Source organism: Brassica napus, chromosome C1 (assembly GCF_020379485.1).
Source record: "Brassica napus cultivar Da-Ae chromosome C1, Da-Ae, whole genome shotgun sequence".
Lineage (NCBI taxonomy): Eukaryota > Viridiplantae > Streptophyta > Magnoliopsida > Brassicales > Brassicaceae > Brassica > Brassica napus.
Genome location: NC_063444.1, coordinates 50,517,182 through 50,545,095, shown reverse-complemented (window position 1 = coordinate 50,545,095; position 27,914 = coordinate 50,517,182). Strand labels below are relative to the sequence as shown.

General features: G+C 30.6%; 4 protein-coding genes across 6 annotated transcripts; 1 reads left to right on the top strand and 3 right to left on the bottom strand.

Annotated features, from left to right (window-relative positions):
• Window positions 1-286: 286 nt before the first annotated feature.
• On the bottom strand, window positions 287-2,607 carry LOC111213180 (S-sulfo-L-cysteine synthase (O-acetyl-L-serine-dependent), chloroplastic). Its single transcript, XM_022714860.2, has 11 exons — window positions 2,247-2,607; window positions 2,050-2,159; window positions 1,917-1,974; window positions 1,580-1,843; window positions 1,366-1,503; window positions 1,234-1,285; window positions 1,087-1,136; window positions 955-1,014; window positions 803-883; window positions 571-720; window positions 287-501 (listed from the first exon to the last, which is right to left on the bottom strand). The coding sequence occupies exons 1-10, from the start codon at window positions 2,526-2,528 to the stop codon at window positions 634-636; spliced, it is 1,182 nt and encodes a 393-aa protein (XP_022570581.2). The 5' UTR covers window positions 2,529-2,607; the 3' UTR covers window positions 287-501; window positions 571-633.
• A 1,293-nt stretch (window positions 2,608-3,900) lies between these two features.
• LOC111213181 (probable inactive beta-glucosidase 25) lies at window positions 3,901-7,393 on the top strand. The gene is made up of 13 exons (XM_022714861.2): window positions 3,901-4,179; window positions 4,606-4,675; window positions 4,754-4,800; window positions 4,911-4,986; window positions 5,078-5,155; window positions 5,234-5,321; window positions 5,406-5,661; window positions 6,073-6,182; window positions 6,251-6,468; window positions 6,555-6,589; window positions 6,658-6,760; window positions 6,836-6,944; window positions 7,031-7,393. The coding sequence occupies exons 1-13, from the start codon at window positions 3,937-3,939 to the stop codon at window positions 7,245-7,247; spliced, it is 1,650 nt and encodes a 549-aa protein (XP_022570582.2). The 5' UTR covers window positions 3,901-3,936; the 3' UTR covers window positions 7,248-7,393.
• Window positions 7,394-9,614: 2,221 nt separating this feature from the next.
• On the bottom strand, window positions 9,615-13,422 carry LOC106433067 (WUSCHEL-related homeobox 11). Of its 3 annotated transcripts, XM_013873916.3 has the most exons (4): window positions 11,925-12,873; window positions 11,643-11,837; window positions 10,971-11,143; window positions 9,615-9,908 (listed from the first exon to the last, which is right to left on the bottom strand). In XM_013873916.3, the coding sequence occupies exons 1-4, from the start codon at window positions 12,340-12,342 to the stop codon at window positions 9,891-9,893; spliced, it is 804 nt and encodes a 267-aa protein (XP_013729370.3). In that variant the 5' UTR covers window positions 12,343-12,873; the 3' UTR covers window positions 9,615-9,890. The 3 variants fall into 3 exon arrangements, with proteins under 3 accessions (XP_013729370.3, XP_048600860.1, XP_013729369.3); XM_048744903.1 differs by having other exon boundaries at window positions 10,971-11,110; window positions 11,643-13,422; XM_013873915.3 differs by having other exon boundaries at window positions 11,643-13,413.
• An 8,270-nt stretch (window positions 13,423-21,692) lies between these two features.
• LOC106433084 (peroxidase 57) lies at window positions 21,693-27,221 on the bottom strand. Its single transcript, XM_048744096.1, has 3 exons — window positions 26,419-27,221; window positions 25,753-26,204; window positions 21,693-25,611 (listed from the first exon to the last, which is right to left on the bottom strand). The coding sequence occupies exons 1-3, from the start codon at window positions 26,620-26,622 to the stop codon at window positions 25,314-25,316; spliced, it is 954 nt and encodes a 317-aa protein (XP_048600053.1). The 5' UTR covers window positions 26,623-27,221; the 3' UTR covers window positions 21,693-25,313.
• Window positions 27,222-27,914: the final 693 nt, after the last annotated feature.

The following is a 27,914-nucleotide window of genomic DNA, read 5'->3' as shown; positions in this document are numbered from 1 at the left end:
CTCTTGTCCCTTTGAAAATGCTCTCGTGTCTTATTTCTTGAAAGAACAAAATAAAGTATCTTCGGTTGTTCAAGAGTTACGGAGTCCTGGATTATAATTTGTGTTAGTTGGGCCCTTTATGCATGCAAATCAAATTTTATTCCACTCTAGACAAAACGTGGATATGTTTGTTTATTTATACTTTTAAAGTTTTTTCTGTTTGTATTCAAAACTTTTAGTTGAGTCACTGTTGCACTCTCTACTTAAATTCAAATTCACTTTTATAACTTCCGAGCACTACTAATTATTGCTATTGAATATCTAAATTGTGATCAGTGTTAGGGCTTAGGTACCCAAACTTTACTTGTTTAGCCATACACTTCCGTAACTTGAACATCAAGATATGAGTTAGAAAAGAAGAAGACTAGGGCGAATCCAAGATGGTCTTTAATCCTCTATATATCACAAAATCTTTGAAAAAAAATGTCTGATCTCTCAATCCCCGCATGGCCTTGCCAAAACCTGTAAAAGCTTAGGCTTGTAAAATTAATACAATACTTAAGATGAAAAAGAGAAAATAAGACTTTTTACCTCTCGTTTCCATGTTGCATAGTTTACACTCTACTTCAAGGCCTTTCTTATGGCTGCTACTAATTAATGGCTCATCTCTTGAACCTCTTTGTGGATGGAACTAAACAGAGCTGTTGTGATATACCGCTCCCCATGGCTCGGAAACAGAACCTGTTCTCACGAAATCTATATATTAGAGACAAAGCTAAACCACTAACATGGTTACTAGAAACTGAACTCTATTTGTCCTCACCGTGATAAGTTTCCCGGTGTTCTCAGCTCTTTTAGCTAAGCTGATTGCTGCTACTGCAGCAGCTCCAGACGAGATCCCAACCTAATGTGTATCCGCAAAAGTTAAGTAGCTAAAGAAGAGAAGAAAGAACAATAAGAGATTGTTGTCCATACCAGTAACCCTTCCTCTAAAGCTAGTCTTCTCGCCATCTCAATTGCTTCCTCGTTGCTAACCTATACCGTTTCAAATGATCATCATCTATATATATTCTTTATAGTTATTTGAAATGTGAGATTAATGCTAACCTTAAACACTTCATCAAGTAGCTTAACATCCAAGATTCCCGGTACATAACCTGAAAAAAAAACATGTAGTAATAGTGTTCTGTAAGACTGTAAGGAAGATGCTACTACACTTAATGAATTTGTAAAGCCTAATCAAATGCTCCTTACCAGGACTATCTCCAGAGATCACACTTCTTTCTGAGGGTTCAACACCAACTATCTATGTTTCAAATGATGTTTAGGGATAAGGAAACCATAAGCTTAAACCAGAAAGCCAGAGAAAGAGAAAGAGAAAAAGACCTTAATATCATTGTTCATCATCTTCAAGAAACTTCCTGTACCCGTTACAGTCCCACCAGTTCCAATTCCAGCAACAAATATATCAACATTACCCAATGTGTCTTCCCAAATCTCTGGTCCTGTAGTCTCAAAATGGATCTTACCAAAAACAAAAACAAAAACATTTGATTAGTCTCACAAAGTCTAAAGCCAAGGAAAAGATTAAAAGCTTTACCTTTGTATTAGCCGTATTATCAAACTGCTGAAACATATAAGCGTTCTTGGTCTTGAGAACAATCTCTTTAGCCTTATCCACCGCACCTTTAAGACCTTTCTCTGGACTCGTGAGCACGATCTCCGCTCCTAGCGCGCGTAAAAGCATCCTTCTCTCAACGTTTATAGAAGCAGGCATGGTCACTATAAGCTTGTACCCTTTAGCTGCAGCCACAAAAGCTATCCCGAGGCCAGTGTTTCCCGTCGTTGGCTCTACCAACACACTCTGCTTTGACACTTACCAAATCAGCAATCTATCAAAAACATTTAAAACTATAGAAAGGCAAAGAAACAATAACCTTTCTGGGAGTTATGTCTCCTCTGTCTTCTGCCTCGTTAATCATGCTGAGACCAATCCTGCAGAGACAGAGAGAGACAATAGTCAAATTAAACAATCCAAATGATACGAAAGATGGAATCTTTTTTGCTGACCTGTCTTTGACGCTTCTACAAGGCTCCATTGATTCGAGCTTTGCAGCAACGTCAGCCACACACCCGTCAGTGACTCTGTTGAGATACACCATTGGTGTGCTTCCAATCAACTAAGCTCAAAATCAACACAATTTCAAAAACCCATCACAAAAGGACTAATCTTTGATTGTATAAAGTTGAGTCCTTTGAAAACTCACTTGAGTGACGTCTTCAGCAATGTTGACCGTTTCTGATTCCTCTGTTCCCACTTCGTGAGCAACAGTAGTAACTGGAGCCGGAGGAGGAGGAGGAGGAGGTTTGGATTTGGATTTAGATTTTGGTTTTGTTCCGGTGGAGGGTTTTGAAGAGACGGCGGCTACGACGAGGGAGGATGATGAAGCTTCATGGTTAAAGGATAAGAAACGGTGCCGTTTTGAGGTTGTTAGAGTGAAGGGGTGGTGAGGAAGAAGACGGAGGAGCGAAGGAGACGAGAGTGCCATTCTTCGTCGCCGGTGAGGTTTAACGGATTAGGTTTCGTTTCTCTTTAATTCTTCTATTTTTATTTTATCGCTATAATTGTTTTACAGAAATTGTGAAAATGCTTTTACTGTAAGAAAATACAGATGTCGTTCGGACAAGTGTTGTAATAAAATAAAATAAAATAAAATATCAGCTATGTAAATATTTACCTTTATGTCGGCCCAACTAACTGTAAGAAAACTTTTAAAAAAATCGTATAAATAAATTTTTATAAATGTTCTATTTTTAATTTTCTCACGCAAGAAAATTAAGAAAAAAAACATATAAATCAATAGTGAGGATAAATCTTTTAATCTTGAAGAAATGTAAATGTTCAGATATTTTTAAGCTTTGAAAATACAGATGTCATTCGGACAAACATTGTAATAGCATAAAATATCAGTTATATAAACATTTACTTTTATGTCGGCCCAACCAACTGTAAGAAACATTTACACTGCAATTTCTCTATAAATAAAAATGAAAACAATTAAAATAGATAGATGATTAACCATATATTATAGATACATCGATTAACCATAGATTAACACTTCAAATACCATGTCATTACCAAGGTAGCTTAACATCGGTGATGATTGGTTCGACTGTGGCTTAAAAAATTTAGTTGTAGATGTTTAGCTGTAGATAAATTGGTTGTAGCTGTAAAGTTGTTACTGTATATTTTTTCTGCAGAGACTTTTGTTGTAGTTAAATTTGTTATAGCTGTAAGTTATAGGTTGTAGATATTTTAAAATAAAATATATGAAATATGTGTTGTATATATAAAATTATTATTTTATATGAATTAAAATAATTTATATTAATATTTTTTTATAAATTATCAAAATTTATTGTAATTTAAAAAGTGATATGTAAATAATATTTATATTATTTAAATATTTTAATAATTAAAAAAAAACACTCAAATTCAAAACTAAAATATTTATAAAAGTTTTTTATTATGATTATATAATTTATTTGATATTATAGATATTTTTTTTACATTTTACAGATTCTACAGCCTATAAAAATATGATGTAGCATTTTTGCCTAAAATACATAATAAAAAGTTTTGATTTGTTTTTTTTTGCTGTAGCTTTAAAAATAAAGTTAAAGCATGATTGGTAAAATTAAATAAAAACTTGATGTAGACTTTAATTTTTAAAAGTAAAACTAAAGCATGATTGGTAAAATTTAGTGATTTAAAAATAAATAAAGCTAAAGTAGGGAGATAAAGTCCAACCAATCACCCCCATCGTTTCTAACCAGACAAGGCTAAGAAATCGAATTTTAATTAAAAAAACATTTAAAGATAATATATTTTAAGTCATGTGTCACACACACGTCGCTCTCACATTGCTTTAATCTTCGTCTCGAAGTATTGGATTCATGATTCTTTCTCATCTCATCCATCCTTATAAATACTCAACCACGTTATACACGTTAAGCATTAAAAAGAAACTAACTGAAACAATGGCACTCAAAGCGATTCTCTTTCTCGGTTTACTTCTCGCCGTGATATCTTCTCCGACCACCGTCGATGGTGGATCAGTTTGTCCGAAGGCTTCCACTTTTGGTCGAGGGAGCTTTCCCGATGGTTTCTTGTTCGGTGCTACCACTTCTGCTTTCCAGGTAAAATTCTAATTTGAATTCAGAAGTCAAGTATTGTTGAGTCGCCGTTGACTTTATGTGTTAGTCGGATCTACTCTCCGGTTCCGATGAGCAAAGTTTGACTTTTTTTAATTAAGTAACTTTGTAAGTGTGGTTAATAATGTTTAGAGTCACAAATTCAATTTAAAGAAATCGAATTTGGCATTAATAGTGAAATGATTGAAGCTTATAAGTGAAAAAATTGAAAGCTTTATACATTAATAGAGTAGTAGGCCAATATGTGATTTTTTCAAGTTTCTGATTTTAGCTTTATATAGTTGCAGTCACTTTTAGTCCTCTCTAATGCTCTGTTTTCATGGTTGACTTATTGTTATTCGTGCTTGAAATTTTGTGGATTTTGATAAGACTGTGTGTTCTAATGTTGCTTGCTTGATTTGATTTGTGTAGCATGAAGGTGCACCAGAGGAAGGAGGCAGAGGTTTGAGCATTTGGGACTCATTCACTCATCAACATTCAGGTCTTTCCTCATTAAAATGATTCCTCTCTATGCACAAGTCCTGAAACTAATTCATGAGAATCTGATTTTAATCTGCAGAGAAGAACAATAACCTTCTGGGAGTTGATTTCTATCATCATTACAAGGTATATATATTCAATGTTGAATGAACAACTTTATCCATAGCCTTAGAGTGAAGTTTAAAGTGTGTAAACAACTAGTGGTGGTTCATGTTTCCTTTTAAAATATTTTGCAGGAGGATGTTCAACTATTGAAGAAGTTGAACATGGATGCCTTTAGGTTCTCCATTTCTTGGTCAAGAATCTTTCCCCGTAAGACCAATATACAATTTTGTATTGGTTACTGATTTATTCATTTGCTATTGTATGAGATGTTTGATTCTTCTTATTGTAAAACAATCAGATGGGAAGAAGGACAAGGGAGTGAGTGAAACCGGAGTCAAATTCTTCAATGATCTTATCAACGAGCTCATTGCAAATGGTCAGAACAATTCAAATCATATATTAACTCTCTTTTTTTACCTTTAAACATGTGGCTAAACTCCCATTCTTTATGCAGGTGTAACACCTGTGGTTACATTATTTCAATGGGATGTACCTCAAGCCCTAGAAGATGAATATGGCGGTTTCTTGAGTGACCTTATCTTGTAAGTACCTTTAAGCATCCAGATCTTAGTTTTTTTTTTTTTATGTTCACTGATCATAGTTTTGCATACTCATTGGATGGATAGGGAGGACTTCCGGGAGTTTGCGAAATTTGCTTTCAACGAATATGGTGATAGAGTGAAGCATTGGGTTACTATAAACGAGCCTTATGAGTTTAGCCTTGGTGGTTACGGCACTGGAGAGAAAGCACCAGGAAGATGCTCTAAATACGTCAATGAGAAATGCGTTGCGGGTGATTCTGGACATGAAGTCTACACCGTCAGTCACAACTTGTTGCTGGCTCATGCTGAAGCTGTTGAAGAGTTCAGAAAATGTGCAAAGGTGAAATCTCTTATGAACCAGTCTATGTGATTCATTCAAGTTTATATTGATCTAATGCAATGTTCAAGAAATTTATAGGTGGAGCATTAACGAATTATTGATTTATTTTATATATATATATTATATTTATATAAGATATTATAATTTTTGAGTTTAATTATAAAATAATTTTGATCAATTATCAAAATTAGATATACAAAACAAAAGAAATAGACAAATTTGTGGATTTGTACTAACATTATTACTTAATTTTATAGATTTAAACCGATTTAAACTGATTTAGAATGGTTGAAACGATATGAGTTGTATAAATCAGATTTTTTTTAATTGTTTCGGCTAGGATCTATTTGCCGTTTCTGCCTAGACCGACTTTTAGAATCATGATCTAATGTGTGGATTCATATCAAACAGTGCAAAGATGGGAAGATTGGTATCGTTCAGAGTCCAATGTGGTTTGAGCCTTACGAGAAGAAGTCTTCAGAGGAGATAGTGAAGAGAGCAATGGACTTCACTTTAGGCTGGTGAGTATAGTGTTAAAGAAAATTAGCTTTTAGCGTTTTTGAGTTTGGATTCTGATAGTTCCGTGCAGGCATTTGGAACCAATAACACATGGAGATTACCCTCAAACCATGAAAGATAGTATTGGTGCTAGATTACCATCGTTTACAGACGAGCAGAAGGATAAACTGAAGGGTTCTTGTGATTTTGTTGGTGTCAACTACTTCACTTCTGCTTTTGTAGCTCATGTGGAGGATGTTGATCAAGAGAAACCGAGCTGGGAAGCTGATTCTCGCTTCAAACTACATTGTATGCTCTACTTTTCTCTAACCACTACATTTGTTTTTGATGATTAGTGTTCTTCTTTATAATCTTTCTTTTGGTTTTACTTGCAGTACAAAATCCAGATGGGTACAAGATTGGTTCTCAGGTATTTATATATGCGTCATCTACACATATTTTGAGCTCTTACTAATGTATTTGCTGATGATGTTTCAGCCGGCTACTGCTAAATATCCAGTGTGTGCTGATGGGTTAAGAAAAGTTTTGAAATACATCAAAGAGAACTACAATGACCCGGAGATCATCATCACTGGAAACGGTAAGTTATTTGCTTTCTTCTATCAGTTACCTTAAGCTTGATATGAATGGTCATATACCAATTCCATTTTTGCAGGGTACAAGGAGACACTCGGAGAGAAAGATGCACTTCCTGATGCTCTCAGCGACAGTAATAGGAAGTATTATCATATGAGACATCTCATGGCATTACATGGAGCAGTCTGGTTAGTTTTTTTTGCTTGTTCTTCTCCTTCTCTAGTTGATGGATTTGGTGACATAACCATTTGCTTTTATGTTGTTTTTTTTGTAGTGAGGATAAGGTTAATGTTAAAGGGTACTTTGTGTGGTCGCTTATGGATGGACTAGAGTGGGAAGATGGATACAAGACTAGGTCTGGACTCTACTATGTCGACTATGCTAACAACATGGGAAGGCACGAGAAACAGTCAGCTAAGTGGCTCTCTAAGCTCCTTGAGAAAGCTCCTATTCAGTCCAAGGTTGATTTGGAATCAAGGAAGGAGTTATAAATGATCGGAGAAGAAACTATAATATCTCTGTTTAACCGTTCATATTATGTAATGTGTGTGTTCCTTTGTATCTTCAAAAGTGTTTAAGAGACCGATATATGTAGTTATGTAATAGTAATCAATAAATAAAGAAGAACCTTGTGTCACACGTTAGCTAGCAAAGAACAAGTTGCTTATGTAATTTGTGTTCTTTTATATCTTCAAAAGAGTGTAAGACAATGATATATGTAGTTATGTAATAGTAATCAGTAATCTTGTGTTACACGTTAGGTCTGAAAAAGAACAACTTAGATAATGTGTGTTCTTTTATACCATCAAAAGAGTGAAAGCCAATGATATTAAGTAGTTATGTAACAGTAATCAATAAATAAATAAGAACCTTGTGTCACACGTTACATTACGGTTATGTCTAAATCAAATCCCAAAGAAACCACAAATCTTCACCGTTTAAAAGGCCTTGTAAACCTATGAACCTTCATCTTCACCAAATGAGCTTTCCTCGCCAAACTTTCCAAACCATCTGAACTCCATAATCTCCACCATCATCTTTACATTTTAAGTTACTTTTTAAATCGATATACACAAGCTATACCTTAATTATTCTTAGACTTCTAAAAAAAAAAGTAAACATGCAACGGTTTTGAAAAAGTAAACATGACCCTATGATGCAAAGAAAAATAATATGGTAAAATCACCAAATTTGATTTGCATATTATAATGCAACTAAGTAGGCCTACAATACGTTGGGCCATGGAAAAGGCCCATAAGTAATAGTCTATTGATTATTAACAAAACAGAAATTAGAAGGCACACAACTCTTGTAATACTTTCTAACAAACGTAGGAAAATAAAAACCTACAAATTCAGAATAGACATAAAATATGTGGGAGGTAACATATAGATATAGTATATAAATATTAGTGATCCACATGGTAGCCAATGGGAAAATGTGTGGAGTGAGTTTGAAAAAGATCCATATGCTAAGTCTCAAATATATGTTTTCTTCGTTGAGTTCAGAATTCAAGAACTAACCAAACATGCGTCTCCTACTCAGTGGTTACAGTGGTCGGTGTTGTCGCCTAGTGGCTTTAATTTATTATTAATACGATTATTAGTATATATAGTAATAATATAGAATCTTTTTCACTCGTTATTATAACTTTGATTTTTTGGTTCAAAGATCAATTTTTTTTTTAATTTTTAGTTCAGTTTTTCTAACTTGTTTATTTCTACCGATCTCTTGTAGCCAAACTAGTTCTACCGGTTCACATAAATAATTCCTTTTTTTAAAGCGCAAGAAGAAGGAACGCTCCAAAGTTATACTTACAAGGTGTTTACTCCATAATCAAAGCGCAAGAAGAAGGAGCGCTCCAAATTTACTCCATAATCAAAGCGCAAGAAGAAGGAGCGCTCCAAATTTACTTGATGCTTACAAAGTTAGATCTAATGGTCAGAATTTAGCTTTACAAAAAGTAATAGATTTGTCTTAAGCATCGGGGATTAAGATTTTGCTTCGACGTGTTAATTAAGGTTTATGTTTCGGAAAGCAGAAATCGACAAGAATACAAATTCTGGCGAACCCAGCTGTCTTATGCTCTTTCATTATTCTTATATCTATTCAAGGACTAAAATATTCCATTTTACTATGTAAAGAAATATTGACAAAAGAAAAAGAAATATTGAAATGCAAATTGTATAGTATAAAATGGGATGAATAAGGTTTGATCTTAAAAGTAGTTGCTTAATTTTATTGAGCTGATCCACAAATTAGCTAATGTGACAATTTGTCCCAGTGCAGCTGTCAACCAGATAAACTCAAAGCGTAATCATATAGGTCACTTTTTCTTTCCACTGATATCATACAAGTCTTTTGATATTGCAGTACTTTGGGATCGATGTTTCTTTTTGTTTGAATTAACAAATATTAGTTGATTAATCATATCTTAATCGGCCACTTCCCTTTCACATCATTAATACAGACTGCAACATATTGTAATAATATCGTTAACGACCCTAGTTCGTTACCTACTTACCGATAATACTAGATACATCCTCACTTGGTCCTCAAATATATGACATAACTAGCTGCGATGGACTTAACTAAGACATTACTGATGCTGTGTGTCGACTTGTAGATACATACAAACTACAAAGGGTACAAATATCGACAACAAATACACCGTAGTTAACCAATGGTATTATTTTAGTATATAGCCCAAGCTAAAGATCGTCTTAGTAGTAGCAACCTTTTACTACATTAGTTTTATACAATCGGAAAAGTGTTCAACGCAACTAATAGACTTCGACTTTATTTTATTTTTCGTACTCCCAATAACATTCATTACTCTGCACACGAACTACCTCGGAGATCTCTAGACACAGATTTTATTGCAAAAATAGTTACGTACTTTTAAACTAAATCACTAAACTGATACGAAACCTAAAATCTCTTCGTCTTATAAGAGATTTTTGACTTCACTTTTTCTTAATTATTACAAAATTAAGAAATACATAAGAAAATTTGATTGCACGATATGTCGACTCGGAAAGTAAAACAAAAACGGATGGATCGCAGCAATAAAGTCCAAGGTAGATTAATAAGGCATCTGTTGGAGAACCACACAGCCCAATAGTAAAGCCAGTTCATGTCTGTCTTGGAACCTGTTGATAACAAAACGCAAAACAAATAACAAACACTAACAAGAAGAACTTACAAATATAAACGCTAACTAATTGATGAAAAGATAAAGAAAGAGAGATGTAGACAGAAGAAACCCTAATGCCGAATATGATTTTAACACTCAAATTTTCAAAAGAATCATTTAGAGATAGAGAGACTAGATCAACTATATCAAAAATAAGACAACAACATTAGATAAAAATAAAGTTTCGATTTAGAAAAGACTTAATTTAATTTCATAAACTATATAGTACGATACTTCATAAGCAGTTGCAGACACATAATTAATCATTTAGTTGTAGACTTTCATTTCTTTTTTAAAAAATATCTTAACTTTCATATTTCTTTTTTATATAAATTAGTGAGCATAACCATGGACATCATAACATATTAACATGAATGCTGACAAAAAAAACTAGCATTTTATAAATAAGTTGCTCAAACTAGTACGTAAGTGAAAGACATTTACCAAAATAGCAATTTATACGTTGTTATCTCAGTTCGAAAACATGAATATGAATTCTTATATTCAAATATGCGAACAAAATCATGGAAAAAACTCGTTTCTTTTTTTTTACCAAAAAAAACTCGTATTTTTCTATTCAAATGTTGAAAACCTCGTCAAATCACAAAGCTTCAGTTACAGAAAGTCAACATTTTTACCCCCCTCCCAAAAAAAAAAACAAAGAAAGCCTTAACATATCATGTTCATTTACTCCACAAACCGACACTCATCAATTAAGAATTATATTCTGTTTCTCTTACGAAAGACTATAATATTGTTAAGTTATGATGATTAAAATATATTATAGCAGACAATTTAGGACTTTACCCCAATTGGGTTCCATCTCATTTCCTATTTTCAACACCAAAGTGAGGATGGAAAGATGGAGATGGAGAGATAAAGAACAAAACAAAAGTATAATATATAAAATTAGCTCGAAAACAAACAATGTGATAAAGCTCTTCACGAGGAATTCGATCAGAAATAAAACAAAATATAATACAAAAAAAAATACAAAGATGTGAGATTAAAATATTACCAGGAAATAAGCTTCACCATGTTGTAAGCTATGCATCAAAAAACCAAACTCATCAGTAGGAAGAGGAACACCTGAGGAATGCACCAAAACCAAATCTTCTCCAAACATTGCTTTCATGTCTATACCTCCACTCGTCACTTCTGTCGGAACTCCGTTTATAAAGACCGTTAACCCTAAATTTCAAAAATATCTCTAATAATATGTCCGAAAATTATATTATAAAATTACCTATCAAGAACAAGAGTAGGCGATATTGGAAGAAAAATTCATCTAATAGTCTTAGAAGTCGGTTCTTTGGTTAACATTTATAGTTAAAATAAAGACATCAAGAGAGAGTTTTGTTCTGAAATAAAAGAAAAGAAATTAACCTCAGAATTTTGCTTTTATATTATATATAAACCAATATATTAGAGGACTGGCTTTCAAGTACAAGATGTTAGGCACCATTGGAAATGTAATTAACACGGGCTATTATTAATTAACCCCCAAATAAATAAAATTTAGTTAGTTTGGTTGAAACCCACCAAGAATTGGAATTTTCCTAGTTTAATTCAACTTTTACGATTTTTATAATGTTATAAAGACTTTTTGGGGAAAGAAAGAGTGTTAAGAGGAAAAAGCACTTGAGTTTAAAAAGCAAAAAGAGGCATGCAAATAAACTGTTTTGTTTACCTTGTTGGTAGTGATCATAACTGGAGCTTTGATCAGATGGGCACATCATTGGTGAGAGATTTGAGCTATGATGTTGATAATGATGCTGACTAGCTTCATGGTAACCCAATTGACCAGACATTGCTAAGAGATTTTCCATGCCATTATTGCTATGATTATCATATCCACCACCATAAGAAGAAGTTGAAGAGCTAGCTGAAGAAGAAGTTGAAGAGGAGCTTGAGCAAGGAGGAGAAGAAGAAAGACCAAGAAAAAATGAAGGAGTTTGAGATGATGACCCACCATATAAGTAATTAGAGGAAGTGCTACAACCTCCAAACCCCAAATCAGCCCCACTATATTGTGGTAAGCTGGTGTTTACCATCATGGTCTGGTCACAAGTATTGGTGGTTACGGCCGCAGCTGCGGCCTGGAGCTGCCGCTGCCTCCTTCGAGATCTTGACCGCCGGTTTTGAAACCAATAGAAGACATTTGCATCTCCCACCGCCCCAAACTTCTCGAGCATCTTTCGTATCCTTACCGTCTCTTCTTTGGGAGGGTTAACCATACCACTGTTGAAGATCGACTCAAGTATGAGTATTTGTTCCGGTTTAGGTGACCATCGTGACCGAACCGTTTCGGTCGAGGTGGAACCCGAAGCTGGGGAAGAAGGTGAGTGACTATGGCCGGTTGGGCTATGTTGTGTTTGTTCTTGGTCCATTACTTTCAAGAATATTGAAATTGTTTCACTGGTTCTTTTTCTGTTGCTTATTGATAATAAAAGAGAAAAGTACTTTTTTTTTTAGTTTGAGTTTGTGAGAGGTGATGTCTAGAGAGTAAACTCATAAATTTATAGGAGAGTTATTCCTTCATATAATATGTTTTTCTTTGTTTATTAAGTTACATGTGGATTAATATATTTATCTTTTAGCGGCTTCGTTAAAAAAAAAATTTGTCAACATATTAGGCTTCTTTAAATATACTCGAATTATTTAAGCAGATACTATCTTTTGTTTTATGCGCTAATTAAGTGGTACAGAATTATAACTTTAGTGTTAACGCGTACTCGGAGATACAAAAGCTGTGGGATTTGTTTGGCATTTGAGAATTTGGTAAATAAGAAAAATAATTTTTGACTATTATCCATCAGGGGTTAGAGCATCTCCAATGTATTACTCCAAATTTTACTCTAAAATGGTGTAACTTCAAAATGGAATTGGGTTTTAGTCCAATGTATTACTCCATTTTTTACTCCAAACAAAATATTTTTTTTATTTAGTTAATAATTGTTAGTAGTACCTTCAACTTATAAAAATTTAACAATTAACCCAACTACTTTATGTTTACAAAATTTTCATAATAATATATTTTATTTAAATTCAATATTTATCATTAAAATACAATTAGAGATTATCTTCCAATTTCAATTCGTGCAGATTTTATCATATGGAATTTTTCTAATTCAAAAATATTTATATGCATTAAAAGAACATAAAGAAAAAAATAAAGTTTAGTTTTGTAATTTGAATTATGTATTGGGTCTTATTATTTGTGCATATATCAAGTTTAACAAGTACAAATGTTATCAATCAAAATTTTGACCCACAAGATTAAAAAACTCATCTATTCCGTTTGAATAATACTTCACCGATTTTGGTAGTTTCAAAAACAATTTACCGAATTAATTATTAAATTTATTATTTATATTATATTATATTTATTTATATTATTTATTTTTAGTTTTGACTTTTATGAGTTTATGCATATTTTATGTAAATTATAAAGTAATCTATTGCGGAGTATTATATTTTCTTATGTTATTATATTATTTTAAGTATGAAATAAAAACATTAAAAATTAAAAGAACCATTTCATAAATATAAAAAGTTCAATTCCAAAATGAAATAATGGATAAGATTACTCTATAAATGGAGTAATCATAGTTATTACTCCATTTTGGAGTTGAATATAGAGTGAGATTGGAGAAAATTTTACTTCATAATTGAGTTTAGAGTCAAAAATTGAGTAGAATTGGAGATGCCCTTAATAATAGAACGTGTATCCAAAAAGTTTACAGTACTCCTTATCCGTTTTTATTTGCATGGGCAATTAAACTCATTATATGCACACACCGTTTTTGTAACTGCATTATATGCAGAAATAGTACTACCTTGAAAGGTATTTGCTATCAGTTAACCGTTTTAATCAGTTATATGTAATATACATGTTTTTTTGTCAGCGTATATATGTTAAATATAATCATATTTTCACTAATATATTTAAATTTCCAAAGTTGCAAACAATATGATGAATATAGTTAGACTGGTTAGCCCGGTTCTATTCAGCCGGAGTCGGCTTCATTTAACATTTATTACTCGGTCGATGCTAACCTTTAGTGGTTTGATACTTTAACGTTGGCTAAGTCCGTTCCAAAAAAACCAAAGGTTTTAAGAACATGAACATGTGCTTAGCTAACAAAAATTATTTGCAATTTCACTTATAGGTGCTTTTGCCACGCAAAAATGAATACCAGACCAGACGACAGTCTACAGGATAAGTCTAAATATTACTGTAGCAGTTCCGAAATATATTATACTGTCTAAAATGTATTATAGTTATATTAAGAAAAAGCTAATGTAAACTAATGGTACCGTCCACCGAGAAATAATTAAACGAGAAATCGGCCGTTATGATTCTCTTTCTGCTCTATAAAGTATTCCATTTGTTCCAGATTCATTAGAACTTTTTTTGTTCTACATTTTTTTCTAGATTGTAAAAATACTTCTTATAAAGAGTATTTGCATCCCATACGTTAATATTATCCCATAATTAGCAATATACCTAAAAATACTATTATTTACTGTTTGACAAAGGTAATTTGCAGTATGACATGTACACTGTGCGTTTACTAGTTTCACTGTATTATGCATTTTCCTAATTTCACACTTTGTTTTGGTTTTCTAACAAATTCACTCTTTTATAAATAATATTTAAAATATATTACAATATTATAAGTTGGTAGATATATAATAAAAAGTTAATAAATTTAACATAAAGAATAATTATATTTTCAATAAGATAGAGTAATATTTTTGTTTTTTGATAGAAATATTTCAGATATAGTCATATTTTCAATAATAATTATATAAATGTAAAAAAATATAATTAGATAGAGTATTTTTTTTTGTTTTTTGATAGAAATATTTCGGATAGGCTAATGATCAATTTCTAATGTTTTAAGGAGAAAATTTCACACTATTCTGACATTATGGGGGTATGTATTCAATTACAGTTTGAATTGATAATGATTTTTAGATGATTTAATTTGAAATAAAAATTTACTATAGATTTTATTAAACTATGTTAAAATATTATCTAAGATTATGAAATTTGATTTTTTTAATAAGAAATTCTACTCAAACATTTTAATGTAATTTATTAATTTATGGTCATAGTTTTATTTACTATTAATAAGTCATTGTATAGTATGACCAACTATAAATTTGAATATTATTTTTTAGTTATAACAAAATCTGTTGAGAAAGAATCTAAAAAAATATTACTAAAATTTTAAATATTTTATAAAATAACACTTTAATTAATTTAGTAATTAGTAGTATAATATTATATAAATCAATGTTAAGTAAAATTTATTCTAAAACAAGAAATACAAAGCCTATATTATTTTTATAAATTTTATAATTATATTCTGTATTATATAAAATTAAATATGACAAAATTATATTATATAGGTAAATTAACAAATTTTATTTGTTAAATTGTATCATTTAAATAAATGATCATTCATCATTAAAATTGGTTAAAATTCGTAACTATATAATATTTTTATACAAGAATAAATTTATTAACATAGGTTAAAATTTTATATCTATAAATATATATTATTTATTTATTTATTTTGAAACTCTCTACAATAGATTATTTTAAAATATTTATATATTATATAAACAATACAATGTTTTTACTTATAATTCTCGTAAAATATTAAAATGATATATATTAAAATATATTTTAACAGTAAATATAAATTATCTTAAACAAATATATTTTCTATAATATAAATAAATAAATTAAAAAATGTATTATATGCAAAACGTATAAATAAAGAAAAAATATATATATTTTGCAGAAGGTTCTCTATTTGATTATTTCAAATTGTTATTTTATTGTATCTAATTTGAAAATATATTTGTAAGTAATAAAAATTAATAACAAAGTAAAATATATTAAACAAATCACTATATATTAATAATACCGAATAAGAGATATAAACAATAATATTATAGAATTACACAATATATAACACTAAAATGGAAATATATATTTGAAAATTTTGTAATAATATCAAATATATTTATAAAATAAAAAATAGCAGCACGGACGTACGGGTCAAAATCTAGATAATAATTAAAATGCACAACTTCAAATATATTTATTAACAATGAGTTTTAAAATGATTTATCAAATAACACATCCCCTTTTATAATATTGGATTTAAAAACAAAATTTAATTTTATATTTAAATGATAATATATTTTCATTTTAAATTAGTAAAGATTACATCAGATTTTTAGGGTAATACAACCATTATTCTACAGTGGTTTATAGTGCAGCGAAAATCATCTTTATTAAAGAAAACATGAGATCATAATTATTAACCTGTCTAAACTGTACATGTGATGTAATGTAACATGAGATAAATTTACATAGTAAACACTGGCGATCTGATTCACCGAACACCCATATTCCTGCAAGTGAACATAGATACTAAAAACACTCTGTTGAATCACCATTATTAAATTATAAGGCTAAAAATACTTTCTTGTTTTATTTTTATTGTCGTGTAACTGTTTATTTCTAACAAAACTGATTATTTCGTATAAAGCATGGTAAAATGATATTTATACTAAAATAAAAAGAGTACATCTAAATATTAATTTTATTGTTTGTACATATATATAAATAAGAGCTGTCAAACCTTTTATAACTACTCTACTCTCCTTCAGGAATGTTATGTTAATTTTTAATTTCCCAAACAATGAGTATAGAGTACCTCGTAAAATTCAAATCTACTGCTTCTCAAGTAAAATTGGTTTCATCCTGTTAAGAAAATTGGAATTTAACAAATTTATTAAAGTTATTAAAATAACTATGTAGATATTTCCACACATCCAATCAATTCCTTATCGTTCCCTATTTGTATTTTCTTCCGTGAAATACACTATTTTTGGCGTCATGCAACAGAGACGCCTAAAAGATTATTTTTGTCACTTCCACGAATGAAGTCAAAATGTTTTTCTTTGCAACTAAGTTTCTAAAACTTATGAAACGAGGAAAATCCTTTTTTTTTGACTTCGGAAAATCTCCGTAGTTCCCTAAAAATATTTTACATGAATACATTTACATTACAATAAGTTTTCACAAATATCAATTTATGGGAAAATTAATAAATAAAAATATGGATATATCATTGACATATTGATAATTATTACTTAATAAAATTTAATTATGATATAATATTAGTTTCTGACTTAATTTGGATATAGTTCATAGAGCTCTGTTATACTATATAGTGTAATATATTAGTGAACTAAATCATTTAATTTAATACTCTCAAAAAATAAATGCTTCGAGGGAAGAAGTGACAAGACTTAGTGTGGCTTTTTTCCCCCTTTAATGTACCCTTGTTAGTCGTTCAATAAATTGATTAATAAACTAGTAACTGACATATAATTTTCAAAAATAAATTAACTAACTTTGAAAATAATATCACCAATATCGCATTTTATATTAACTTTATAAGTATCATATGATTGGTAAATTATTAGTCAAATCTTTGACATGGTATATATATAAGTGCATACTTTTTTCTAAATAAGCATATAGAGTTGACAAAATAAAAATAAAAGAGCAATTACGGAGGAAAAGCCAAACTGAAGGTCAAGAAACCGTGCAATTAGTTATTGCATATGACGTTAGGGAAACATGGCTTACAGTGGGCAGCCACTCGTTTCTATTTTGTAAGTTGAACAAAAATATGATTATAACTAATATTTTATCATCATATTTGTGTTGATTCCTATAAATTTGTATTTGACAGTTAAGATTTAACTGTGTTCTTCCTGTAAAGTTATATTTTATTATCATGTTTTTGATCAAGACTCCAACGACGATTTTTTTTTTTGACCAAACTCCAACGACGATTTTAAAATATACTTTTGATCATAGTTGATCCAAGGTGTTTTAAAATAATAACGAAAATGCTGACAAATAAATATCGAGTCCAGATTTCTGATCAAGCGTGTAATTTTTTTTTTGAACATATTTTTATGTAAATTTTTTTTTAATAACGGAATATTAATAAAGTCATTTTCTTCTTGGGACGGTCGTTGTCTTTTTTTTTAAACAAAGGTACGGCCATTGTCTATTGCATCTTGGAGTTTACTAAGTATTTACCAAATCAAGTGAGTGTGTTATAAAATTAACTGCTCACAAATACTTTGATCTTTCCAAAATACTAACCATAGGTCATACCAGTAGCGACTTATGAGAGTAGAGCAACACATATGCATGCATGTTATTTTATAATAAGATGTGAAATGAACAAATGCCATTAATATGCGAATTAGTGTATATTCAATGTACAATGATGTCTGATGGATCAAAAGTATTTTGGTTTTTTTTTTTTGTTAGGGAGAATGAATGTAACTTAAATGGACAATAAAATAGTCTGTACATAGGTGAGTGTGCGAATACGTATGCAATAGGTAGAGTGTAGAAAGACACAGTCGGAGACAACTTGCTTTTTTCAGATGCCCTCTGTTTTTGCCTGTATATGTATAGCTGTGTTTGGTTTTAATGTTTTTTTTTTCATGTTGTACCGTGTTTTTTTCTATACAACATGGATATTACGTAAAAATAAAAAAGTTCTTCTAATTTTTTTTGTTTTAAGGGATGGACATATTATTCAAAATACCAGAGTGATCCATTGCTTGTTTGATCCATCCCAAATTTTCAGAATTATGGATAGGATTGTGGGTTTGGCTACCCGTTTATCTACTTAACTACGTGTTTTGAGAAAGAAAAAAAAGACCTTTTTTAGAAAAGGACCTTTTTATTATGTTTTATTAAATATATTACTTTACAAAATTAGTATTAGTTCTGCGAATTAATTAATATATGAAAACGTGAGGAAACTTTTTTTAAAAATGGAAGCTTGTGTAGCTGTATTTAGGAATGTATAACCTTCATATTAAGATTTAAGACCTGTCAGGAAGTCGTAGAAAAAGGCATAATCTTTTGTAAAGGATCAAAAACTGGGGTACTTGAACACATACAATACCCAGTTATATCAAATCGATCTAATCAGTCAGAAACACTTCTAGATCTGCAGAATCTCCTCCCCCTAATATAATTCAAATATATGAAAATATAAAAGTTTACTTGGAACGGAAATAGCACAACTTGTATAAAATGAGCGACTTTTTTAACAAGTTTAAATGATATTTTTTGACGATATTAAAAGGATGATTATAGTTAACTAAGAAAATATTTTTGAAAAAACAAACAAATACAGCTAGAACCACATACATATTTAATTTATATGAAACTAAAATTAGTTACCTTTTGATCTATTCATAAATATATATTGCTATATAAATAATACCTTTGGATCTGTGATATGTATAGTTTCAGCTACGAAATGGTATATGATCAATTTATATTTAGTTTAATCAGTTTTTTGCATAGAAACCAATACATTTCTAAATGAAATCAAACTAATGGTGTCTGAAAAAGTACAACTTTTGAAAGGTTCCAAAAATTCTAGTAGTCAAAAATCATCTAGTTTTGATATATTTCCATGCTCAAGTTTCTCCATTTATCACAGTATAAGTTCTTATCATATCAGTTTTGTCTAGCAAGATATTTCTATGTTCACCTACAAAACATATATACTCGCGTGTAGAAAAATAAAGCAACATGATTAACGATGCTATCTAAATCTTATCAAGCGACCATAGAGGAAATGGCATCATATATGCCAATAGTAACATATATATATATATATATATATATATATATATATATCGATAAAATTATAGTTTTCTGTTGTTATATAAATGCTATTTGGCATTTTCTATCAAGTTGATATTCTTAGTTTTTCTCACAATTTTTTTTTTATTTTATAAAAAGGTCTCTACAAGCTTATATTATTTGAATTTATTCGGATTCAGGGAGACACCGACCAGCATGTGGTCATGCTTTTAGGGCACAAGTTGGTGTCTCTTTTGTTTGTTTATCAACATAATTACTTATCACAATACTTGTGTTTCACCCGCCTACATAAAATTCACTTTTTAGGTTCATGTCCACCCACAAGAAACCTTTGTTCCTAGAGTGAAAAAAATTGTCTATAGATATATACAATTATTGCTTATCAGAATATTTAACCAGTTTATCTGTTTACATATTTGAAGCAAGTGTGTATTTAATATTTTATCAAAAAAATTGCATTTAAGTTTTTTTTTTGTATTTAAGTTCTATTGTATATTTCCGAAATAGATTGCTGCTGAATTACCTATACTATAGTTTCAATTTATTTAACTCTGTCTATATTTTGGACATTACGATGAGCATCGAAACGAGACGTCACATGTGTCATATAGATTATGATATCTCGATGCTATGAGTATATGTTTTGGCTGCAACTATATGTAGGACTCCTAAACGCACTTTCAGTCTGTGATTCTATTCTCATATGACAATATGTGCGCTACTACGTTAAATTCTAAATGTCTATTATGTTATTGAAAATCACCATAACATAAACTAGTATGTTATTGAAAATCAGTCCATTTAAGTGATCATCAATTATATAAATTGTTCGACGTCAAAAACAGTCGATTGAGTTATATATTAGGGATAAGTTATCCAGAAGATATATATATTATTCACTTTTGTAAGTGTGCACATTTCTTTGATATTAATTTATCCACATAAAACTATTTTTTGTATAAAACGATTTAAAACTTTAAATTAGATATGCCATAACAATATATAGTGTGCAGTGAAATTTTGGAAAGTTAGAAACGGTAGAAATACTATTATATATATATGCTTTTATTTATAGTGGGAAAAAAGGTAAATGTTCTAGGTCATATGTAATCTGATCGGTAAAGTAACTTCAGTAGTAAACGATAGAAAAGAATATGTATAGAATTTCTCCCAAAAAAACATGTATATATATATATATATATATAAGAGAGAGAGATATTGTAAATCATTAACTAGTTAATTAAGAATAGAATAGAGGTTAGGATTTGGACTAAAAATGGACAAGGCTTCACAAAAATAGAGGAGGAACTTGGATTTGGACTTGGAAAAAAAAAACCTTGTACGATCTCTGTGGTCCTGAAATCTTAAATCTTGTAAGACTTCTAGACTAATTTTGTTCGTCTAAAAATAATAGATATGTGGTCCTGCTCTGTGACATGTACGGACTCTATACTTACATGATAAATAATGTGTCTTTGTGTAAGAGCTAAATGATGGATTTTTTTTTCTAATCCAAAATGATGAATTCAGATGATAATTAATAACATTAGTTTTTTCGGGTTGTAACCATTATCAGACTTATTTATTCTCCAGGTCCACAAGAAAATACTCTAGGTCGTATTATATGTGATCTGACCGTTGAAGTTAATATTAGACGATAATATCATTTCTTAATATTCCTTCCATTTCAGAACTATACTTTTTTTTAAAAGTTATTACCACTTCTTTTTCAAGACTGTACATCTTTGAATCCCTTATTTAAAAAGTAAGTGTATATATTATGAGAAAAAGTTCTTCGCGTCTAATAACACATCCGATGTAAAATTTTATTTTTTTCTATAAAATAAAGTAACTTAAAATAAAATTAAGTTTATTATTACTCTACTACTTTTTGAGATGAACGATGAAATGATAAACAAACAATAAAGTATTAGTTTAGTTTTGGAGAAAGCTTATTTTACTCTATTATGGAATAGAAAATGAAGTGATGTTTGAGCATTTCTTATTTCAAATTTCATTTTTGAGTGACATATGAATTAGGGTGGGAGATATTGCTCTAGTACCTTATTTCCTTAATCCTAGATTCCTAGTATTCTAAAAGAACCTCATTTTCTCCATAAATTACACACACACGCATATTGATATGCTTTACAAGCACAACTGAGCTAAACGCAAACAAATCAATTAACTTTAAATATACTTTTTTATCTTGTTAAGAATATCGTAAATTACTATTAACGACGAAACAAAGAATGATTTTTTAAAACTAATCATAATAAAAATATACATATGATCATCCTTTATAGATTTTTGAAGAGGCTTGGTTTCTATATAGTATATACATTGTATTATCGAAGACATAAGTTTTTACGAACAGAGATGACATATGGAGTTGAATTTTGTGGATTTTCCCAGTGAACTTGCAGAGCACTTGAGGAGATATTAAAACAAAAAAAAACTCAGGAAAAGACAAAAAAAAAGAGGAAAGGAACAAAAAGTTTACAATATAAAACATCAATAATTTAATTAGATGCATGTATCCTGACAAAAACCTACGATCATCTCTCTCTTTAGAGAAGGCAAACAAACAATATACCCTCGTATGTTTTACATTTTTTATTATTTACTTTTTGTATGTTAAATTCTATGTAAAGATAAATTTGGTTGAAGGATTTCGATAACCATAAGCATAGTTTCTCATGATAAATATCTTCTCACGTATTTATAAACTGGACTAATAATTAGTGAGGGCTACATCCGCTTTCACAATGTAGTATGATTTTGTTTATTTTCACAAAAGTATTTTTCGTATTTTTAATTTAGTTTCAACGCAAAAAAAAAACAATTTTATCTTTCTTAGTTTAGTTATTGACTAGAAAAAAAAACAAATCTATATATGTACGAATTAAGGATATAATCTCAAACATGTTTTAAGAGACAATACCTATAATGCAGCAAAGGTTATATTTAGTCTACTATAGTATTTTTGATTAGTACTAAATATATATGTTAGTTCTCTAACAAAACAAATATATATATAAACTTTTAATTTAGAATAGTTTTTATCATAGCTTTCCTTTATTTCTTTCATCGAATGATTTCATTCATAAAAAAAAACTGAGGGGTTAAACCGGCCGTGGACCACATATAGTTTGCATTTGTGGAAGTAATATTACCTTTATAATTAAAAAAATTAATATGCATAACTGAAACTCAAATATGATCTAAAACGATACTTATAATAAGCAAAGCTGGTTTAAATTACCCGCTCTAATTTGTGGCTCGAAGAAATCATAGACTTATCTATATCTGGATGATTTGGAAAATAAAAGAAGCTAAGATTCATCTACAATATTTCAACAAGAAATACTTCAAAAATATTCGTTCGTATGCCTTATCCACCAATAAGATCAAATTGATATACTTTAAACATATATAGGGTCTCCTGGAGTCGAGAAAACGTCGACTTATCTTTCCATTAACATGAAGGGCATATGAGTTTGGTGCAAAACATTTAAACATACCAAAGATACGGCGCAAGTAATTTTTGAAATAATAAATTTGTACATCTTTATGATTTTAAAATAATTATATATGCCTTCAGCTGTTTCAAGTGACTCTGATTTGTCCCGCACTTGAATGCTTCGCCATCACAAAAAGAAAGAAAAGGCTAAACCTCTAATCTTTCCATTTTTATTTATTTAAACTAATTAAACTATGTAATGATCAGAGAATAGTGGGGCAGATTCATGCACTTATTATACATTTTTGGGTAAAATGCACTTATTATACATGTTCAGATCGTTCGAAATTTTAATTACGTGCTAAAGCTAAATAAATCATCATTCGCCGGCACTATGTTTGGCCTTTGTTAAGACAAATGGCAATGTTGCTGCGAAAAGGACATGTGAACTAAACAAAGACAACATCTTTCCTAGTGTCACACACGAGCACAAAACATCACCATTTTAATAATTGCTATTATTGTGACTAGATTCTAAATAAACTCTAGTTAGTTATTCCCATTTTTTCCCACTTATACGCGTGTATAAGTGTCTATTAAAGGGAATAATAGAGATACTTTACTGCACTTTATTTTCTTTAATTATGGTACTGTCCAGTGCCCATAAAAGGAGAGTGTCGAGCTTCCTATTATATTACTTATTTATAAACTGTTGTGCTGACGGCTTAGGTGAGACTTTTGGGCAACCATAAGACTTATTTGTCCGGTCGAACCTCTACTTATTAATTCTTTCTTTTAACAAGAACTTTATTGTTTATATACTATAAGTAGTACTTATTTACAAAAAAAGTAGCTACAAAGTTTAAACTACTCTAAACATATTATATAGTTATATGATTTTTGTAAGTTTGTACATAATTAAGAGCGGTAGCTAGCATTATTGTTTAGAGGTTAGAGCTCATTATTCTTTGTTACTATTCTCTACATTTAACTACTGGAGTCCGAAGTGCGTTATAATAGTCTTATTTTTAGATTGCCAAATAGAATGTCTATCCTTTGGTTTTTTCTTGTGTTGTGTGTTATTTATATGTACACTAAATACTTTCAACATAACTAATTTTCTATCAAGAATAAAATGCCATTTTTCAGATCCATATGAGATAGGATTTACAGATCCAATCGAGTATGTACCGAATCTAGGTTTAGTTTTTTTCCTTTAAATATGGTCATTTTGGTTCATAAATTTATCGCGTCCCATTTAATCAATCACCAATATACTTTAATAGTACGAGTTCATAGGTCATTTTTGTAGCATGCTAAGGTCTAGTCTACACTGAAAAAATGAGAAAGTCTTAAATGTGTGAGTTCTAGCTTAGGGAGACTATCTTCATATCGATTTCGGCTTCGTTCCAAAAGATGTGTCATGTGTTCATGTAAGTTTTTGATTTATGTGATATACTAGGAAGATTGACTTGTAACGACGCCGGTTAATAAATGAAAAAACAGAGTAACGAGGCCCACTAAAGTTTGTGTAACGTAAATTAAGAAGTTCGGGGGCAGCGCTATATCATTTAATTGGCCCATAATTCGTATGCAAGCTACAACGCTAACATTTGAACAGTTTTTTTTTTTCTTTATCGATCTTAGAAGATCCAGATACCATAGGGAACATGATTAGCGCCTAATGACACGCCCTCGAAGGTATTCCGGAAGACCGCCAATTTCGCCCATATTAATTGACGATAGTCACACGTGAGATTGATAATTTCACACTAAAAGAAAATCGATTTCTGGTCTAGACCAACATGATGACTTTTCTTCTAGTTTTGACCACCAAAGCACGATAATGTGGTTAGTATACAAATTTTTTAGACCAAATTAAAATGTAAAAAGTATGAATGTGTTTCCAGTATAGATCACTGGATGAATTTATTTAGTAAATACATTTTCTATCTAATGAAGTCCATATTTAAATAAATATTTGATCGATATACATTAATCACATAAATAAATAGAAAATATTTTATTCAAAAAAAAATATAGCAACTCAAATGCTTCACAATTCACCCAGATTAAAACCAAAATAACATGGCCATAAAATAAATACCAAACAAACAATCAAGATTCAGAGTATTAAACACACACAAGTCAAGTTAGTTGTTATTGAACGCCCAACAATTCGTTCTGATCTCACCGTCTTCGCCTGTAAAGACATCAACGGCTCCCATTTTCACCATCGCGATCGCAAACTGGCGTTTGAATAAGTCGTTGTCTGCTGCGTATTGAGCCACCACACTAGAAGTGGCTTCATCGGTTGCGAGGCGCTGGTCAAGTTGCAAAACTCCTCTCCTTACTCGGATTTGTCCGAAGAATGCATTATCGAAAGTCAATGGCGTTGACCGGTCAAGTCCTGTTGATGGGTTCTCTGAGGCCTCACATATGGTGGTTAAACTGTACGTATTAAGAAGTTATTATTAAGTGAATTTACGTTATTGCTGTTTATGGTCGATAAGGTGATAATGCATGGACCTATTTTGACTTAAATAAAACAAAAATATTTAATCATATATATAAATATCCGGTCTAACTTACTTTGCAACCAAATCGGAGTCCATGGACGGATCAGGCAGTCCGGTTCCATTAAAATTCACAAGGCGGTCCTGGAATAGATCACAAGATCCCACTCCAACCGTGTGTGCACCCAAAAGAGCCACCGCATCCAACGTGTTCATATCTTTGTCCCCAAAGAAGCTGAGAAACGCAGCCACGGAGGCGGTTGGTCCGATAAGGTTGAACACGCCGTTCGCATTTGTTCTCAACCCATCACGTCGCCCAGTGGGAATGTTGTAGCTCGGACCTCCAGCTAAGGCCACAGAGTCACGGGTGGCAAGAGCCATTATGTCGGCACATGAGACGTTGGAGGGACACTGAGCCTCAAGCTCGGCCTTGATCTCGTCGATCAGCTCAAACCCTCTCACGCTCAAGTTTGGACCGACGAATCTTTCTGAATCTGTTGAGTTTAAGAGGATAGAACCGTCGCAACCCTAGGACATGACATACAATTAATATGTTATAAACATAACTAGTCAAATCAGTCAAAATTTACGATGGTTGTATCGATTTTGTGTATGTGCTTAAGAATATTTAAATTCCATGTTAAGTAGAAACCTACCACAACGGGGAAAATGTGTTAGTCTACATATCTTTTTTGTGTCCCTTGTGTTGCAATTAGAAATAAATATTTGATGAGACTCATACCCCAACAAAGCAATCGTGAAAATGCATGCGAAGCAAAGCGGCCGTGATCGTGGGGTCACTTTCGAACTCATCGCTCACAAGATTTTGAACTATAGTTTCTGCATTAGGGCATGAGTTGTCATAAAACCCTACTCGTAGTTGAGCAAACGTGATAGGAAAAATAAAGAAAGCTAAAAGTAGAATGGAAAAGTTTGCAATCTTCATCTTGTTCTGTAAAAATATGTATTATGATATCTTTGAGATCAAACCTTAGTTCCTATATATACCCAAAAATTGACCGTCGATATCTGACATGCCATACGTGTAAAATAAATGATTTTAAATAAGAGATGTAAATGTATAAACGCTAAGGGAAACATTCCGTTGCCTTGTGGAATATTTAACAAACACTATGGGCTGAAAATTGATGTAGCTTAGTCGACAATAATATTTATACACAAAATTAGATACCAGTAGACCTTTTATATTATATAGTCGGTAAGATGTATGTTTCTAGTAGAGTAACCTAAGTCAAATTATTGTCGTTTATATTCAATGTAAATATTTAAGTGATAAACTATAAATTTCGGAAACAGTAAGCTGAGTTTTTGTTTTCTTTAATGCAATATATAGTTAGTTCAGTTGCTGCTATATATTGTTCAATATCCATAGTGTATTTAGATACTTCAATTGTGAAGATATAAAAATTAAGAAATGAAATATGTATTTTTAAGTTAGTAGCTATGTTTGATATAACAAAAAAGGGGGGGGGGGGCAGAGATTGAATATTTAAATTATTTTCAAAATTCACATGTAATTGTTTAAAATTTAGGAAAGCTAGGTGTATTAATAATATTTTTAAAAATAAGTTGATATGTATATTAAATAATCAACATTTAAAATTATTTATAATACGAAATATAAAAAATATTTTTAGGGGTTTCCCCAAATTTTAAATAATAATTAAAATTGGTAGCTTTAAATTTTATAAATAATTCATATAACAAAAAGGGGGGGGGGGGGGGGCAGAGATTGAATATTTAAATTATTTTCAAAATTCACATGTAATTGTTTAAAATTTAGGAAAGCTAGGTGTATTAATAATATTTTTAAAAATAAGTTGATATGTATATTAAATAATCAACATTTAAAATTATTTATAATACGAAATATAAAAAATATTTTTAGGGGTTTCCCCAAATTTTAAATAATAATTAAAATTGGTAGCTTTAAATTTTATAAATAATTCATATAGATAAATAATCCACTGTCCAATTATTTATAGACCAATATGGCGTTAGTTTAATGCAATGACTCATTCTTACTTTCTTTAGTTTCCTCAAAAGACAGGTAAGTAACTTTTAAAATAAATGACAAAATAGCTATGAAAATATATGTATATAATACTTGAAAAAAACAACCTTGAGGTTGGTGATATCATTTTATGATGCTTTCAACATATGATATAAAATAAAAATAAAAGGTTAATTCTAAAATAATTTCATTTGTGTATGTGT